At 39.2% G+C, this 17203-nt stretch overlaps 1 protein-coding gene across 1 annotated transcript; it reads right to left on the reverse strand.

The window, feature by feature from the left end:
• Positions 1-1850: 1850 nt before the first annotated feature.
• Positions 1851-11940, reverse strand: LOC128355210 (myosin heavy chain, fast skeletal muscle-like). The gene is made up of 39 exons (XM_053315457.1): positions 11740-11940; positions 11230-11373; positions 10983-11139; positions 10872-10899; positions 10662-10773; positions 10393-10485; positions 10252-10315; positions 10071-10169; positions 9865-9968; positions 9618-9756; positions 9398-9516; positions 9132-9281; positions 8856-9026; positions 8444-8750; positions 8217-8290; positions 8028-8115; positions 7810-7927; positions 7599-7722; positions 7364-7500; positions 7020-7275; positions 6673-6915; positions 6412-6588; positions 6187-6332; positions 6006-6096; positions 5533-5922; positions 5323-5449; positions 4999-5117; positions 4711-4907; positions 4436-4619; positions 4181-4346; positions 3880-4004; positions 3337-3645; positions 3056-3259; positions 2852-2977; positions 2604-2774; positions 2419-2523; positions 2231-2326; positions 1977-2108; positions 1851-1871 (listed from the first exon to the last, which is right to left on the reverse strand). Exons 1-39 carry the CDS (start codon positions 11938-11940, stop codon positions 1851-1853), a joined length of 5814 nt encoding a protein of 1937 aa, XP_053171432.1.
• Between the last annotated feature and the right edge of the window lie 5263 nt (positions 11941-17203).

Consider the following 17203-nt stretch of genomic DNA (forward strand, 5'->3'; position numbering starts at 1 on the left):
ATGGGACTTAAAAAGAAATACACCATTTGATTTACTAGTGCTATGATAGACTGTGAGTACTTGGCAAAGAAGTTTGAATCTTGTGATTTCACATTTTAATGTGGTAGGCTATATCCAGCAGACCTCACAAGCTCATCCCTCACAAGCTGAACAAATGAGACACTGTGCACATGAAGCTTTCTGGAGGTCTGCTGCAGAGCACAAACATCGTTTTGGGTAAAATTGTTTGTGATTATAACTTATCAAAGATTTCAGCATCAGATTTTCTGTCTTTAAGTATAAGGTGGCTTTTTTAGTCTACAGTTGACTAACTTATAAATGTGATGAGTTATTTCTGCATGATGCATGTGTTTTAGAGCTGTATGATCAATTATGCCCTTTTAACTTTGACTCTTTCCATGATTTATTTATGAAGAAGTCATTGAGGTACAGCGATGAAAAACAAGTGTAACATGACAGGACACTATATGAAGCATGTCCATGTAGAGGGCACAGTTGTTGTCTGTGTTTCTTTTTTCTAAATTCAATACTTGGGTACATGTTACTAGGAAAGGGGGGCAGGGAGGTATTTGGGGTCTCTGAGCAGTACTTGTTAACTACATAGAGAAAATACAACTATCATGTAGCATACTTGGACCAAAGGGCCAATATAAGATTAAAATAGACAAATAATTGTTAAAATATCTCACTGTCTCCTGTGTGAGCAGTGAAGAGACAATAACTTTACAGTATAAAGTATTGTCTGTCACACATTGTGCTACAGATTCAGGAGCAAACAAGCGCATAAAGATTAGTGTCAGTGGGAGAAGGCAGCTGTCCTTTGTCTCTATGTCAATGAAATGGCTCCCCGAAGAGGAAACACACAGCAGCGGATGACTGCTTCACCCCCAAAGGCTTGTGGAATATTTTTTTGTTCTGTGCTGTCAAGAACACTCACTCCATCTTTACTCCCACTTGCCACATAATTTGGTTAAATGGTTGTCTTAAATAATATAAATATTATATCTATTGACTGAGTGTGATGCAGTGGAGATTAGCAACATGAGAATTCAGATTTTGTTGTAAAAAAAAAAAGTCAAATTCGTTATTGAATTTTAACCTCTGTGCAGGATGAACTCTGCTCTTATTTCTAGGTACAATATACCTGCCCGGTATTCAAGGTGAGAAAACCTGTGCAGGTATGTGACAGATAATTATAATTAACTAATTAATTGTTGTATATATCAAAACAAGAATATTAAGCAGTAAAGGTAAAGCTGTAAGGTGTGCACAGTCAACTAACTGGAGAATGTAAATGTTCCCTTTAAGGCCTCATTCACTGGCTTAGACTGGGGTCATCTCATTTTTTATCCTGATATATTCATATTCAGATGCTTATTCACCCATAGTTTCTGTCATGTGGCTGAAATTTGACATTTTGATAATCTGATGAAGGCCAAAAACAGTTTGGGGCATTTGGATTTTCATAAAGTGTGAATGAGTTGTTGAATATCAGAATTAAACAATTAATATCAGCAAAAGACCAATGTTTCTTTTCTTAGCCTGTGTAAAAAGATGGTAAACAGGTTTTGTATTGTGGATTGAGATCTTGACAACTCACCTGAACTCCCCTAACCCATGACAAAGCATACCTCGCTAATATTTAGTCCTGGAGTGTATCAGCAACTCCTGTTTCTCTCTTCAATCCTTGAACCAAATGTTTTGTGTTTTTGCAAAGATAAGAAACATTTGAAGGCAGCAGACTGACAACACATTTTTATTGAATATAGATCTACAATATTTAGTGAGAATATCTCAATGAACAATCATATTTTATGATTCTCATTTGTGTCTCTCATAGAGGTTTCAGCTTATTCTTCAGCATCTTTTGCCTGAAATAGAGAGGAAAAAAAGAATGAAGAATGAATTCCATTTAAAATTACATTTGAATTAAAAAGAGTCACAACTTTATGCTTCACCAAGGGTGTGTTACTTACTTTTCCAATTTCTCGACTCTTTGCCCTCAGCTTATTGACCTGGGACTCTGCGATGTCGGCACGCTCCTGAGCCTCCTCCAGTTCATGCTGAACCTTCCTGTACCTGGACAGGTGAGTGTTGGCCTGCTCCTCCTGTGAGGAAATTCAACACTAAAGTCAACACCCAAGAAGACTGAAGATAGGATGATTTGACTTTTCTGTTAGCTACAAAAGTGGAGACGTGTTTTCCTTTTTCCAGGTCTGCATGTACTTACAGCCTCCTCAGACTGTCTCTTGTAGGCCTTCACTTTAAGCTGCAGCTTGTCCACCAGATCCTGAAGTCTTGCAACATTCTTCTTGTCCTCCTCAGTCTGCAGTTAAAATTAATTCATGATTAAAATGTATTTATATAACCAACTGTCAGACAACTGTAACAAGCAATAGGAAAAAAACAATTACCGACCTGATAGGTGAGCTCCTTCACTCTTCTCTCATATTTTCGAACACCTTTAATGGCATCTGCTCCCCGTCTCTGCTCTGCTTCAACCTCACCCTCAAGCTCACGTACCTGATGTGAACAATGCTATTATTCAATTTGAATATTACATCAACAGCTGAGATCAGCTTTGAGAGTAAATCAATCTTTACCCTAGACTCCAGTTTCTGGAGCTGCTTCTTGCCACCCTTCATGGCCAGATTCTCAGCTTCATCAAGGCGATGCTGCAGGTCCTTCACTGTCACCTCCAGGTTCTTCTTCATTCTCTCCAAATGAGCGCTGGTGTCCTGCTCCTTTTTCAACTCCTCTGCCATCATGGCAGCCTGAAATACAACAATCATGAATGCAGCACAACACCACAATGGTGTAAAGAGCTATATATAAAATCACCTTAACCCACATCAGTGATTGCCTTCTTGGCCTTTTCTTCAGCATTTCTTGCTTCCTGGACAGCATCTTCCACTTCACCTTGGACCTGGATGAAGTCAGCCTCCAACTTCTTCTTTGTATTGATAAGGCTGGTATTCTATTTGAAATAAAAGCAATGATTAACTTTCATGTGTTCAACTAAATTGCAACTTGTTTGTTAAACCTTTGAGAGTACCTGAGAGTGCAGCAGCCCCACACGCTCACTGGCGTCAACCAGCTCCTGTTCCGCCACTTTGCGGCTTCTCTCTGTCTGCTCCAGTGCAGCTCTCAGCTCCTCGATCTCAGCCAGCATCAGGTTGTTCCTGCGCTCTACCATGGCGACCTGCTCCTTCATGTCATCCTGGCTTCTTATGGCTTCATCAAGATGAAGCTGGGCATCCTGAATTGTAAAACATGATAAGATCAGCTGGTGTCTTTTGTTGAGCTGATCTGTCAGGATTTTGTCAGTGGATGTACCTTAAGCTGTCCCTGGACGTTTCTCAGCTGTTTCTGGGCTTCAGCAGCCTGGCGGTTGGCGTGACTCAGCTGAATCTCCATCTCATTAAGGTCTCCCTCCATCTTCTTCTTGACTCTCATGGCGTCATTCCTGCTCCTGACCTCAGAATCCAGAGAGCTCTGCATGGACTCAATCACTCTCTGACTGTTCCTCTTGATCTGCTCAATCTCCTCATCCTTCTCTGCTATTTTCCTGTCAACTTCACTCTTGACCTGGGTAAGTTCAAGCTGAACGCGGAGAATCTTGGATTCCTCATGCTCAAGGGTGGCCTGTGAACAAGTGTGATCTTTATCAACTAAAGCAGAACAGTTCCTTCATTCAAGATACAGAAATGGAAGCTAAGTCACAGTGCTTATATTTAAACACTTTTTCTAACAGCAGAACTTCAGATTTTCTATCTGTGTTACATAAAAAGTTCTTGTACAATGGCTGAATCACTTGAACAAGGCAGTCCTACTATCACAAAACTATAAGTAATGATTGATATGACGACTGAGTTTTACCTCTGCCTCCTCCAGGGCCGTCTGGATTTCACTCTTCTCACCTTCCACTGTCTTCTTCCCCTTCTCAAGCTCGTGAATCGTTTTACCGGTCTCTCCAAGTTGTTCACTAAGATCGGAGATCTCCTCTGTTGGAGCAGTTTATCATTGAATACATTTTAGAACATTAACCAATGTAAAAAGTTTTTTTTTTGAAAACCAAAAAAACCTATTGTAATTAAATAATAGAGACACCTCTGATAAACTGATTTTGTGATTAGAGTGTGAATCTTTTGGGGAATTGAAACGGGATCTAATGTCTTACGTTGAAGGTTCTTATTCTCCCTCTTCAGGGTCTCCAGGTGGTCCAGAGCTTCTTCATAGGAGTTTTTCATTTTGAACAATTCAGTGCTGAGAGAACGAGCCTCTTTTTGAGATCCCTCCAGCTCTGCCTGGCTTTCCTCATACTTCTGCTTCCACTCAGCAACAACCTGAAAACATACAGGAGCCCCATGTACTTCAATAATTCACAATTCTATGGATTTTATGTGAATGCAAAAGGCACAAATAAATATCTAACCTTGTCAAAGTTCCTTTGCTTCTTGTCGAGGGTAGCAGCAAGGGCATTAGCTCTTTCCACATCAATCATCAGGTCTTCCACTTCACCCTGCAGTCTCTGTTTTGTCTTTTCCAGAGAGGCACATTTTGCGTTTACAGCCTCGATGGATTCCTCTGCATCCTGAAGACGCTGGGCAAGCTTTTTCCTTTCAAGAATATTTGATTTAAAAACTTGATGATAACTTAAACTCATTATGCATGTGTAGAAGAAGCTACAATTGTAACTGTAATACTTACTTTGCCTCCTCAAGCTCCTCAGTACGCTGAATGGCATCAGTCTCATATTTGGTTCTCCATTGAGCCACCTCACTGTTGGCCTTGGACATTGAACGCTGCAGCTCAGCCTTGGCCTCCTGCTCCTCCTCATACTGCTCTCTGAGCAGGTCACAGTCATGACGAGCAGACTGAACAGCATGAGCCAGGGCGTTCTTGGCCTACCATTCAGGTGAGAACATGATTAATATTGAGTAATCGTCCCGTGGCCTTTTCCTCTATGATTATCCTGCTGATTTCATGTACTGTTACCTTAACTTCCTCCTCTATGTGCCTCTTCAGCTCCTCAATCTGCTGAGTGTAAGCCTGCTTGCTTCTTGTGAGCTGAGACACAAGAGCGTCCTTTTCTTCCATCTGACGCACAAATTCACCTAATCAAAGACACTGCTTTTAGTAACTCAATGAGCAACAGTACTAAATGACTCATTACATCATATGTTGATGTGTGCAGTGTACAACAAAACCTCCATTTTGTGAGCACAGGGAACAAAACAGGGTTGTTAGAGATACATAATAAACTAAGGGAAGTCAGTAAGAGTTTGATTTTATTTATGAAGATTTATCATACTTTCATACCATTTTCAGTTGCAAGTCTTGCTTTTTGTGCACTAAGGTCATTTAGTTGACGAACATTCTCATCATTCTTGGATTTGAGTTCACTTAGTTGATCTTCTAATGTCCTGCACATTTTCTCAAGATTGACCTGGTGAAAGACAACATTTACTAGTATAAAAAAAGAATTACCATTTGTTTCTTGCTTCCTATATGAAGTAATGGTACTCTCACCTTTGATTTGGCAATGGACTCCATATTGCTGCTAAGATCGTCAATCTCCATCTTATATTCACTTTTCTCTTTCTCCAGTTTTTGTTTGACACGCTGAAGGTTATCAATCTGTTCTCCCAGTTCTGCCACACTGTCAGCCTGCTTCTTACGGAGAGCTGCGGCAGTGGCCTCATGCTGCAAGGTGGACTCTTCAAGATCACGACGCAGTTTCTGGAACTCTGCCTCGCGCTTCTTGTTCATCTCAATCTGAGCAGATGTTGCTCCTCCAGCTTCTTCAAGCCTCTCACTTATCTCTTCAAGTTCCCTGGAGAGATCAGACCTCTGTTTCTCCACCTTGGCCCGAGCTGCCCGCTCAGCCTCAATTTCTTCCTCCAACTCCTCAATACGAGCCTGAAACAGACATGGTTTAACTGAAAATGGTTCAAGATATTTGAATGTTTTTTTACTCTGACTGATGTTTGTCCAAATTATACCTGAAGTTCCTTTATCTTTTTCTGTAACTGGACCCCAAGAGTCTGCTCGTCCTCAATCTTACCCAGGAGCTGGCTCATCTCGAAGTCCTTCCTGGAGAAGATAAATGTATTGAAGGTGTGTTTTAGTAGATCCTCTTACAGAATCATTTACTGCAAGTAGGATGCTATTTCAAATCCCTACTTTTTGATCTTCTCGTCAGACTGCTGTTTGTCATTCTCCAGATCCATTATGGATTCCTGTGCCAGTTTCAGATCTCCTTCCAGCTTTCTTTTAGCTCTCTCAAGGTCCATACGGAGCTTCTTTTCTTGCTCCAGGGACCCTTCAAGCTATCAGAGATAAGAGTGTTCACTAAAACTTTTGGTATGGCACATGGTCAACATTTGCTTTAAAATGTGGATTACTCACATCATCCACTTGCTGCTCTAGCTTGGTCTTGGACTTCGTCAGAGTGTTAACTTTGTCCTCCTCTGCCTGAAGATCATCAAGGGTCTGCTGATGGGCCTCTTGGAGAGCTTTCTTCTCTTTGGTCAACTTGGCAATGGTCTCATCTTGAGAAGCCATCTCTTCTGTGAGGTTTTTAACCTTTAAAAGTTTATATTTATGTTAACACAAGGTTGTTTATCTACTCTGAGTCAAAAAGGTATAGTGAAAGACAGATCTTGTAACCTTGTTCTCAGTGGCATGTTTCTCCTTTTCCACTTTGGCCAGGGTAAGCTCCAAGTCGTCAATGTCTTTCTTCAACTCAGAGCACTCATCCTCCAGCTTGCGCTTCTTTGCAGTCAGCTCAGCATTCATTTCCTCCTCATCCTCCAGTCTCTCAGCTGTCTCTTTGAGTTTGGCCTCAAGCTGGATCTTTGCTTTAATGAGCCCCTCACACCTCTCCTCTGCATCCGAAAGGTTTTCTCCTTCCTAAAAGGTAATGCAAGCAGGTTCATGTCATTGCTAAATCAGTTTGATGCAGCATATTTAGTGGACAGGCACAAAGGAAGAGATGGTGTAGGGATTGAACTTACAGACTGCACTTGCAACAACAGATCATTCTTCTCCTGCAGCAGAGAAACCATTTTTTCTTCAAGTTCTTTCTTTTTAGCCAGAGCCTTTGTGAGCTGGTCTTTGGTTTTTCCAAAGTCTTCTTTCATTTGGGCCATCTCTTTCTCAGTCTCTGCACTCTTCAGCAGAGGCTTAATCTTGAAGTAAAGCTTCATCCATGGCCACGTTTTGACATTCATGAATGAACGGATGTTGTACTGGATAGCAAAAATGGCCTCTCTAACATAAACAAAGAAATTGTTTTCAGACAAACAGTTTACCAGCTAACTAGCAGCAAATGTCATACCATCAGTTACTGACACTTTACCTCCTCTCCATCATCTTGACAAACTCTCGTCTCATAAGGTAACCTCTGCAGAGAGCCTGAGTCATTGTAACCAGCTCAGCTAGTTTTTCATCTCTCATCTCCTCCAGAGTACCCAGCAAACCGGCTTTGAAGAACACCTGAGAGCCAATAATTATGACGTCATTAATCAGTGATATTGCTGCTGCCTACAAGTTTGTCTTGGCAGTGTTTCCATAGGAGTGTGTTGCATGTGTACCTTGGTATGGCCAAACTTGTACTGAGTGTGGTCCACATCGATGGATCCCAGGAGTTTCTCTGAAGCCTTCTTGTTGTCGATGAACTGTCCCTCTGGGATGACGCTGGCGTTCAGTACTTTGTATCTAAGAGTAAAGATTTCATTCAGTTAGAATTTACTAATTTGAAGGTAAGTAAACACTAATGAGTAACTATCAAAATAGCATTTCTACCTCTGCTTGAAGTCACCATATTGGATCCTGCTGGGAAAACCTTTCCTGCAGATCCTGATACCTTCCAGCACACCGTTACACCTCAGCTGGTGGATGACCAGGAAGTTCTCCATCAGACCTTTAATAAAATCATTGGTTAATTAAAAAAAACAGTCAAAACATATCTGGTCTGGTTTCTTTACTTTATTAACCATAACATTGAGACAAAGAGTACACACCTGGTGTCTTTGATTCATTGGGAATCAAGCAGCGCACAAAGTGAGGATGTGTGCTCCTCAAGTTTGTCATCAGCTTGCCCAAATTCTCCTGAAGGAATATAGGACATTGCATTTGCAAAATGCACTAAAATAGACATAAAAGCAATAAGAACATCACTGCTGTCAAATTATGTTTTTGTCACATCTTACTCTGAACAATGCAGACACAGTCTGGAAGGAACCACCCTTCTTCTTGCCAGCTTTCTTACCACCACCACTCTCAGCTGTCAGAGAAATTGCAGTTGCATTGATTATGAGTAAACTCAGAGCATTTTAAATTTGAATATCTTATGATAGCTAGACTCAGCTGCATTCAATGTAATACAAAACACCAGAAAGACACCTCCATAATTCTTTTCTAAAAATATGATCCTTACCATCTGCTGCGGCATGTGATGCATACAGGAAGGCCAGCAGTTTGACTGAAGACTTCTGGTAGAGCTGAACAACTGAGTCGTTCAGGGGGTCCTTGTTCTTGTCCAGCCAGCCGGTGATGTTATAATCAACAGTACCAGCATAGTGAACCAGAGAAAAGTGAGCCTCAGCTTTGCCTTTGGCTGGTTTTGGCTTCTCAAAGGACTTGTTTTTACCAAGATGCTGGTCATACAATTTGTTCTTGAAGGTTACGTCTGTTGCCTTGGGGAACATGCACTCCTCTTCAAGGATGGAGAAGATGCCCATTGGCTGAAATTAAATGAAAAATGTACTCATGATTGCATTGACATATTTCTTTAATTTATGTGTGAACAAGGTTTTCATTAAAATATGCCATTTATAAAAACAGCATACCTTCTCAATAAGCTCAATGCAGGCAGCCAAGTCCATGCCGAAGTCGATAAACTCCCACTCAATCCCCTCTTTCTTGTACTCTTCTTGCTCCAGGACAAACATGTGATGGTTGAAAAACTGTTGCAGTTTTTCATTGGTGAAGTTGATGCAAAGCTGCTCCAAGCTGTTGTACTGATGTTTTAAAAGAGAAAAGTTAAATGACTTGATATTCACCTGTTACAATCTCTCTAATTTCTTTAATATAAAAAAGTCTTTATTCAAATAAAGCACACTTACATCAAAAATTTCAAACCCAGCAATATCCAGGACACCGATGAAAAAGCTTCTGGGCTGCTTAGTATCCAACATCTCATTGATTCTCACAACCATCCACAAGAACATTTTCTCATAGACGGACTTGCAGAGAGCCATGACAGAGTTGTTTACCTGTTTATACAAATGAATGAGACAACATTAATAAATATGTGGGAAGCACACACAATAAAAAGTGGTTCAGGGGTTTCAGACCTATAATACAATCAGACCATGGGAGCTCATTTTACCTGTGGGACTGTCTGACCCTTTGTCACAAACTCATTTCCGACTTTTACCCTTGGGTAGCACAGAGCCTTATGAAGGTCAGCTGAGTTCAGACCCATGAGATAAGCGATTTTATCAGCGACTGCAAAGAAGAGAAAAGTGAACGATGAGATTTTTACTTGATCAAGAATCCGAAAGAATCTGTGTCATGACTGTTGGTTGGTTTCCAAAAGTACAACACACCCTCAGTGCCATCAGGCTCAGCCTGCTCTTCACGCTGCTTCTGCTTGAACTTCATGTTTCCATGATGCACCACAGCTCCAGTTAGCTTATACATGCCTATCTTCTCCTCTGCAGTAAAGCCCAGGATATCAATGGCAGTCTGTAGGTTTACAAAGAAAATACAGAAGTCTGCTTTCAAAAGGCAAATGAACACATTCATAAATTCACATAGTTTTATATGATGGTGTGGATTTTATTATCTTCTTACGTCAGTGGCAATGAACTCCTCAATGTCATCGATACTCTTGACAGTGATTTCACCCTGACTGATCATGTGATAGTCGTAAGGGTTGGTGGTGATGAGAAGAGCCTCTGGAAAATATTTATTGCACGTCAGTAAGCAGACTCAGGTGAAGTCTGTATTTATAGTACAAATACAACACAGGTTAAATGATACATGGTCAAACTGCTCACCAATCAGCTCAGGTTTGTGGCCTGTCATGAGCTGATAGAAGATGTGGTAGCTTCTCTCAGCAGACAGCTGGAACGTAACTCGAGACTTCTCCAGCAGATCTGTCCATCAATTGTCACAGTAAGAAACCCATGAGTTCCGTTCAATAACAAATGGTATCTACTGCGTTATCTCTAGACTTACATGTTTCAATGTCTGCTGAGGCCAGCTTTCCACTTGTTCCAAAATGGATTCTGATGAATTTACCCTTTAAAAAGAAAACTGTAAATCAGAATTATAACTTCTTACACTCTAATATTGTTTAAAAAGATAACAAACACTTACAAAACGGGATGAGTTGTCATTCCTCACAGTCTTGGCATTGCCATAAGCCTCCAGCAGGGGATTGGCAGCAATAATTTGATCCTCCAGCGACCCCTTTATTAATGAAACAAGCCAGGGCAAATAAAATAATTAAGGGTGATGAAGATTCACATATTCAACGTGTCTCACCAGAAGATCACATTACAAAACTTGATTCTTTTAAGTAATAACACATATATTAAAGGATTTTCCTGTTTTGCTGACATTTAAGAAAGGATGTGTTCTTGTACCTGCATCTTGCCTGAGGTTTGTTCAGATTTCTTTCCTCCAGCCACTGCAATTGTCGCAAAGTACTGGATGACACGTTTAGTGTTGACAGTCTTCCCTGCACCGGATTCTCCGCTGGGTTGTGGGATGTGTGCATAGATATTGTTCAAAATGACTGACATTATTATATTATTGCGAATACTTACAAATGATATAAAAGTCTTGGCACTTACGTAATCAGGATTGACTGGTTTTCTCTATCTGCAATATATCAAAAAAGTATTAAACAGTTAGAGCAGCTGCTGTATTTTTGGACACATAATAGCTTAGAAAATCATTGATACCTTGAAGCATGAACTGATAGGCGTTATCAGAGATGGAGAAGATGTGGGGTGGAGCCTCAATCCTCTTTTTGCCTCTGTATCCTGATACAACCACTGAGTCATACACTGGGAGCCACTTGTAGGGGTTCACAGTGACACAGAACAACCCAGAGTAGGTCTGTGGAGACAGAGAGGATTGTTACTGACACATCATCCCAGCAATGATCATAATGTTCAGCTATTAATGTGTTGATCAGGTCACACTCACGTAGATCATCCATGCTGCATAGCGCTCTTTGAGGTTATACAGCACAGTGGGCTCACTGAGGTGGGTCATCATGGCCATGTCCTCAATCTTATCATACTTTGGAGGGTTCATGGGGAAGATTTCAGTATCTTTCACAGTGAGCGACTGCCACAGAGGAAGACAAGGAACAGAAAAGAGGTGCAGTTAATTTAAAACATTAACTGGTCACTATTATAATTTATTCAACAGTCAGAGATTATATTTTTTTAAACCATGAAAAAGACACTCAAGAATCAATGCTTATGTTTCCCTTTGAGGGCTGATTACAGAGAAGTTATGTGCTGAATAAATGCTGCCCAATCACAAGACATGCACTTCATTTCATTTTTAACATATCAGAAGAGTGATCACACAGTGATCAGGATCAGATAGATGCTGACAAACATTTGTGAAGTTTTAAGTGACGTGAATCAAATCCATTCATATGATGAGCTGCATTATTTTTTTTAAATTCATTGTCACCACTCTCACCTTTCCACAGAGAGTTTCCACGGTTGCTTTGCCACCCTCTTTCTTCACAAGTTTCCCCTTGAGGTACATCTCTTTGGGCTCAGTCACAAAGTAAGCTGATTTGGCATCAAAGGGAGTGTTTTGAGCTTCAATTCTCTCTCTTTCTGGCTTCCGGAGGTAAATGGCCGCCGGGCCGAAACACTCCATTTCTGAGTCGCCCATGATGACTCTTTACTGCAAATAAGTTCAAACAAGACAGCCGTCATTTATTCAAGTCGCAATTTTATCTTCACTCACGATGGTACATTACTAACGAACAATAGGAAGTGCTGTTAATGTTTTTCTGAATATTACACACAAATGAAGAACATAGAAAAATTGACTTCATTAGATCTTATTTAGAGTGAAATAAAATAGTAAGGTATATTTAAAGCTTGTAACAACAGAACACCATCATCTTGTAATTTTCCATTATTTGTATATTATCTTTTTTGTGCAACAACCTTTTCGTTATTAAGTGTTACACACTTAGTGTTAATAAGGGAATCAATCAAATCAATAGTTTGTCCTTACTTATTTAAAGATGTAGACTCCATTATGTGTTACACATAATTTACTATGTTAATCAACTTGTGAATCATTACACTCACAGTAAAGGTTAAATGAAGATGTTGAAATGTTTAAAAAGTCTTCACACATGTACTGAGGTATTAATTAAGACAGTTTGCCACAGTAGAAAAGGAAATAACTTACCTTCTTCCCTCCCCCAGTAGAACAGATAATGATGGTCTGATGAGGATTCTGGAGGAAGAAACACAAATACTTGAAATGAATTAAGTAATCAAACTATTCTGTATTAAATATGAGCTTGATGTATGCTGAGGTCCTGGCATAAACACAACAGCTCTGTAGTAACTTTGTGGTGTCTGGCAATAAGTGGTCATGCCCTGCATTGTTCATTAAGCTGCTGGCTTTCTTCTGTCTAATAAAAGACTGAGAGTCACTCACCTTGACTCGTTGCCTGTCGGTCCTTGGGGGTGTCTGGCCCTCCTTCTTATATAGACAGATCAGTGTTCACTCAGCAGAAATGTCTTTCTTTATTTGGTCATGTAGTTTTATTCTCTTTGGTCATGTATTCTTGCCTCTGATCTGATCCTTCACACATTTTTTAATCACTGATCACTGATCTTTTTGTCACTTTTTTATCACAGACAGATGTAGATGAAGTGAAGTCCTTAACTTTAACAATCACAATTAGCTTTTTTCAAATTTAATGCAATGATATGAATTTAAATTGAGAAATAAATACATAGGCTGTTCTTTGAATGACAAAATGATTATTGTTAATTAGTAGTGTATAAATGGCCAACTTTCCCTTTTGCTGTCATCACCAAATTAATTGAGCTTAACCAAACTAAAACCTACATGAACTGAGTGTTGATGTGATGTTTTCCTCAGGCATGTAAAAGAATTGTGTTCTGCTTCATTCATTTGTTTTAAATAGAAACAATGATGTCGTTAGGGAGAACACATAAAACATGCATCTCACTGTAAACTGTGGTGCCACACAATAGATACTGTTAAACTGAAGACAGAATTTAAAAAGGTATAAATAGATCAAGACACTTCTAATGCAGCATTTTTTAAACCTTCTGTAAACATTGTTCTGGCAGGCAGATTGGTTTCTGAAGTTCAGACATTGTTTTGGTCTTTACAGTAATCTCCTTAATGCACCTTGGCACTGCAGAGGATCCGACTTTAGCCGTGGAGAAGCTCTCATATATCACTGGTATTCTGTTGCAGAAGCCTTGCAAGTCTTTGCTGTGACAAAGAAGCAAAATTAGGCCTTACTGTTGCTAATCTAAGAACTTGTGAAAATGATGATACCTTATGATAGCAGAAACACTTGCAGAGGTCCACGTTTTTATGAAATCCCAGAGTTAATTAGATTTGTTCTGTAGGGAGGAAGGACAATAGAAAGTGTAACAATAATCATATTTATAGCACTTTAATTCCCTGTTCTAATATTTGTTCTTCCAGTCGGGACCCATGTACCCGGAAAAACAAGACAACTGCATCCTATGAAAAATTTGCCTTAAAGTTTATAAAAAATCCATCATAAATAAAGCACTTCATGCATTGTTGCTTCATAAATGACCACGAAATTCTGCCATTGCTGCAAATAGGAACATCACATTGTCTCACTATTGTATAATATTTAATTTGAGGAGGAATTATGTAAAAATACTGTGTGTGAAGTGTGAAATCCTTAAAAAATAGTTTTTGATTATCTAATCACAACACCTAGTGGTGAAAACCCAGATACACTGCCTATATTTGAGTTCATGTGATAAGAATGCATATGTTACTACAGCAGCAGTATCACTCATATTCTGTTTGATTTAGATATATCACATGATGTGCACAACACATTTGAATGTCTTAAATCATTACATATTTCTCTAAATTGAACATGTAAAATGTTGATTTTATACACTTAAATGTATCTAAGAACAGCAGCCCTGTGACTAATTTAGGCTCCACAACAGTATCGGTCTTAAGGCATGAAGGAACAGACAGGTGATGATTGTCGGGGTCTTCAGTCTATTTTTATACATATTATTTCCAACAAGTCTACAGTCTGAGTCATTGTTACCGTTTACGTTCGTCTTTCATTAATGTGCTATTTTTAGTTCTTGTGATATTTTGCTCTCCTTCTTTTCTGTTTATTTGTTAAAATGTGTTGTTACCTTGTAAAACACTTGCACTTGCATGAAATGGTGACATACAAATAAACTTGAACTTGAACTACAGTGTATGGCTTCTGGTATGTCTATACCGTCTGACCTTTGATGTCAGTGTACATGACTCCGATTGAGCTGTCTGGAAGAAAGCAGTGTCAGGTTTCCAGCAGTGCCTTACTGGCAATACTCCAACACAGAGCAGAGCATGCTTGAATGAATTCTGACCCTCCACAGTTGGCCCTAAACCTGATTCTGAGCATTTTACATTACAAAATGTCACATTTGTTTGCAAAAAGACTGGCTGGGTCAGATCTTAGTGTTTTGAAGAGGTTTTTTGAGGGTGTGATAATCCTAGAAGTCAGACAGCTGACAGACATTCCTTTCCTAAATGATCCTTGAGCAGAGGTCAGAGGGCTTTAGCTTTCTAGAGACTGCCATAAACATCTGATTAAGATTATCCACGTCTCGTTATCCTAGGAGGGTCGAATCGAGTAAAACTGAACCTGGTTGAAGATATGTGAAGATATTTTGTATCTCATCCATGGGCTTCTTCAGTTCTATTTCAAAGACCTTGACAACCACCCATACAGGTTAAATAACTGAGACTCCCCAACAGTCGGTTTGAACTGAAGAATCCCCTTGGATGAGGTGTAACATCTTTAAGTATCTTCAACTAAGTCCAATTGGACTCAATCCAACTCTCCTCGGATGTCAAATATCTGATATTATCACACATCATCACATTATCAGGGCCATAAAAAGTTGTCTAAATATTGTGAGAGGGACATTTTTATAGGTTAAAGTGTACAAACCTGTTACAGCAGCTGTTACAGCAGCTGGACTTTAATTTGCCTGTTTCATTATTTTGATTTTAGTTGTAATAAAAAGGTAAAAAAATTAAAACGATCTGCAAGCAAACTGCATACGATGTTAGAGTTTACAGAATTTAAAACTTGAGGTTTGTTTATTATTGAGATATTGTATTAACTTGTTTAATGCAAGAAAATGTTACATTACATTTATTCATCATTTAATGGGGCAATCAACAACTATCAGCAACTGACATACCTCCTCAGTTCAGTTATAACAGCAAAAGTAACAAAACTGACTCAAATTAAATAAAAAAACTTTTAGTAGTAGAAGGTAAACTTGAAATCAGCTTTTTTTAATGTTTGAGTTACCTCAGTTTATCATTTCATTTTTAAATTTTCATCATGTTGTTTTTCAGTTTTTTCCAGCTGTAACGTCTGGCATGTCTTCAAATGCCTGATGATAAATTATTTGGAGAAGTGACGACAAACACTATTAAAAAAATCACTTTCTTCTTTTTTAAAAAAAGTCTTACTTTATCACTACTATTTTACATTGCACTCCTTTTGCAGTTTTGAAAATAACACTGCTTCTTCTTCTTTAAAAAGAAAATCACTTTCACTCATCATATTCCTCATTGTATCAGATTGCCTCTCTGCATTTCTGACAGTATAACAAGTCAGTGAGTGGACTCAGACGATGACCCATCTGTCTCCCCTCTGTGCTGCGGAGAGTCAAAGGTTAACAGAGGAAGACAGCTTCATTTACAGGTGGCTGTTGACATGTCATTTGTCGACTGTGACTCTCTTACACAAGGAGCTTTTTTTATGTTTTTGTTCGTATTATAACACCTACAACAATGGTTGGGTGGGGTCTTAGGACCCTCAGTGGTCCTTTTTTGCTTTCCAGCAAAAAAGGGAATAATTTATTTTCACTATAATTTCAGTAATAAGTAACACAATGACAGAATGTATGACTATTTTGGTCATGGTTTTCATACACTTTCTTTGATAAAACATCTAACAGCAAAAATCAGGTGGGGGAGCCTGGGACGAATTCTTATGAATTGCAGGTCCAAAGTGTAATCTGTATTAGTTTAGGGGTCCTTGACATGAACAAGTTTGAGAACCACTGATCTACACTGTACTATTAGCAGGTATGACGTGACTAGTAGCTTCAGATGCTGGAAATAATATGCTAACCCTAACCCTCTATAAGCATCTTTTACAGGTCTATTGTCCGATTTGGAATCCGCAGTGAACAGGTGATTAGATTTGTGTCTCCAGGTTTTTCTAGACAGGCACTTGTGTTGTCTCAAGGGTGCAGATGTATTTTTAAACCCTTTCTTTAAATGGTCCTGTTGTAGTGTGTGTCCTGACAGATGAACTGAAGACAAGGCCAGGATTGTAGCTTGACCTTCCCCTAAGTCAAGTGTTTGTTCCCCACATGTGGCAAAAAGGGGATCATGTTATATGATGTGTGGTAGTTTGCATTCTTTCCTTTTTGAAAGATGACACTGAAGTGGGAAAGATGGGGAGAGGGCATTAGGAGCTAAATACTGAGGACTTCACACCCTACAAAATAGGCCAATATATTCAATAAAAATGTGATACTTGATCTCTTATGCTCCTGTGTGTGCTTATTTGGAGGAAATACAAATATAGCTGTCTCCTCAGCAATGCTCTTGGGCTCAACCATTTGTCACTGCCCTCAAGTCTTATTGTGGAACAACCTTTGATATAAAACCCTCACTTGGTGGTCTTATTCCCCAGTTTAACAAAAGGGCAGAAGTGTTCACAACTCCGAGTCTAGTTTCAGAAGTCAAATATAAATATGATAATAAATAGGTCCATTGATGTGTATGTCAGTTTAATTTCATATTTTCCAGATTTCTATTGTTTATCTAAGTTTAAATCAAGATTGATGGATTG

The sequence above is a fragment of the Scomber japonicus genome, chromosome 3, assembly GCF_027409825.1.
Source record: "Scomber japonicus isolate fScoJap1 chromosome 3, fScoJap1.pri, whole genome shotgun sequence".
Lineage (NCBI taxonomy): Eukaryota > Metazoa > Chordata > Actinopteri > Scombriformes > Scombridae > Scomber > Scomber japonicus.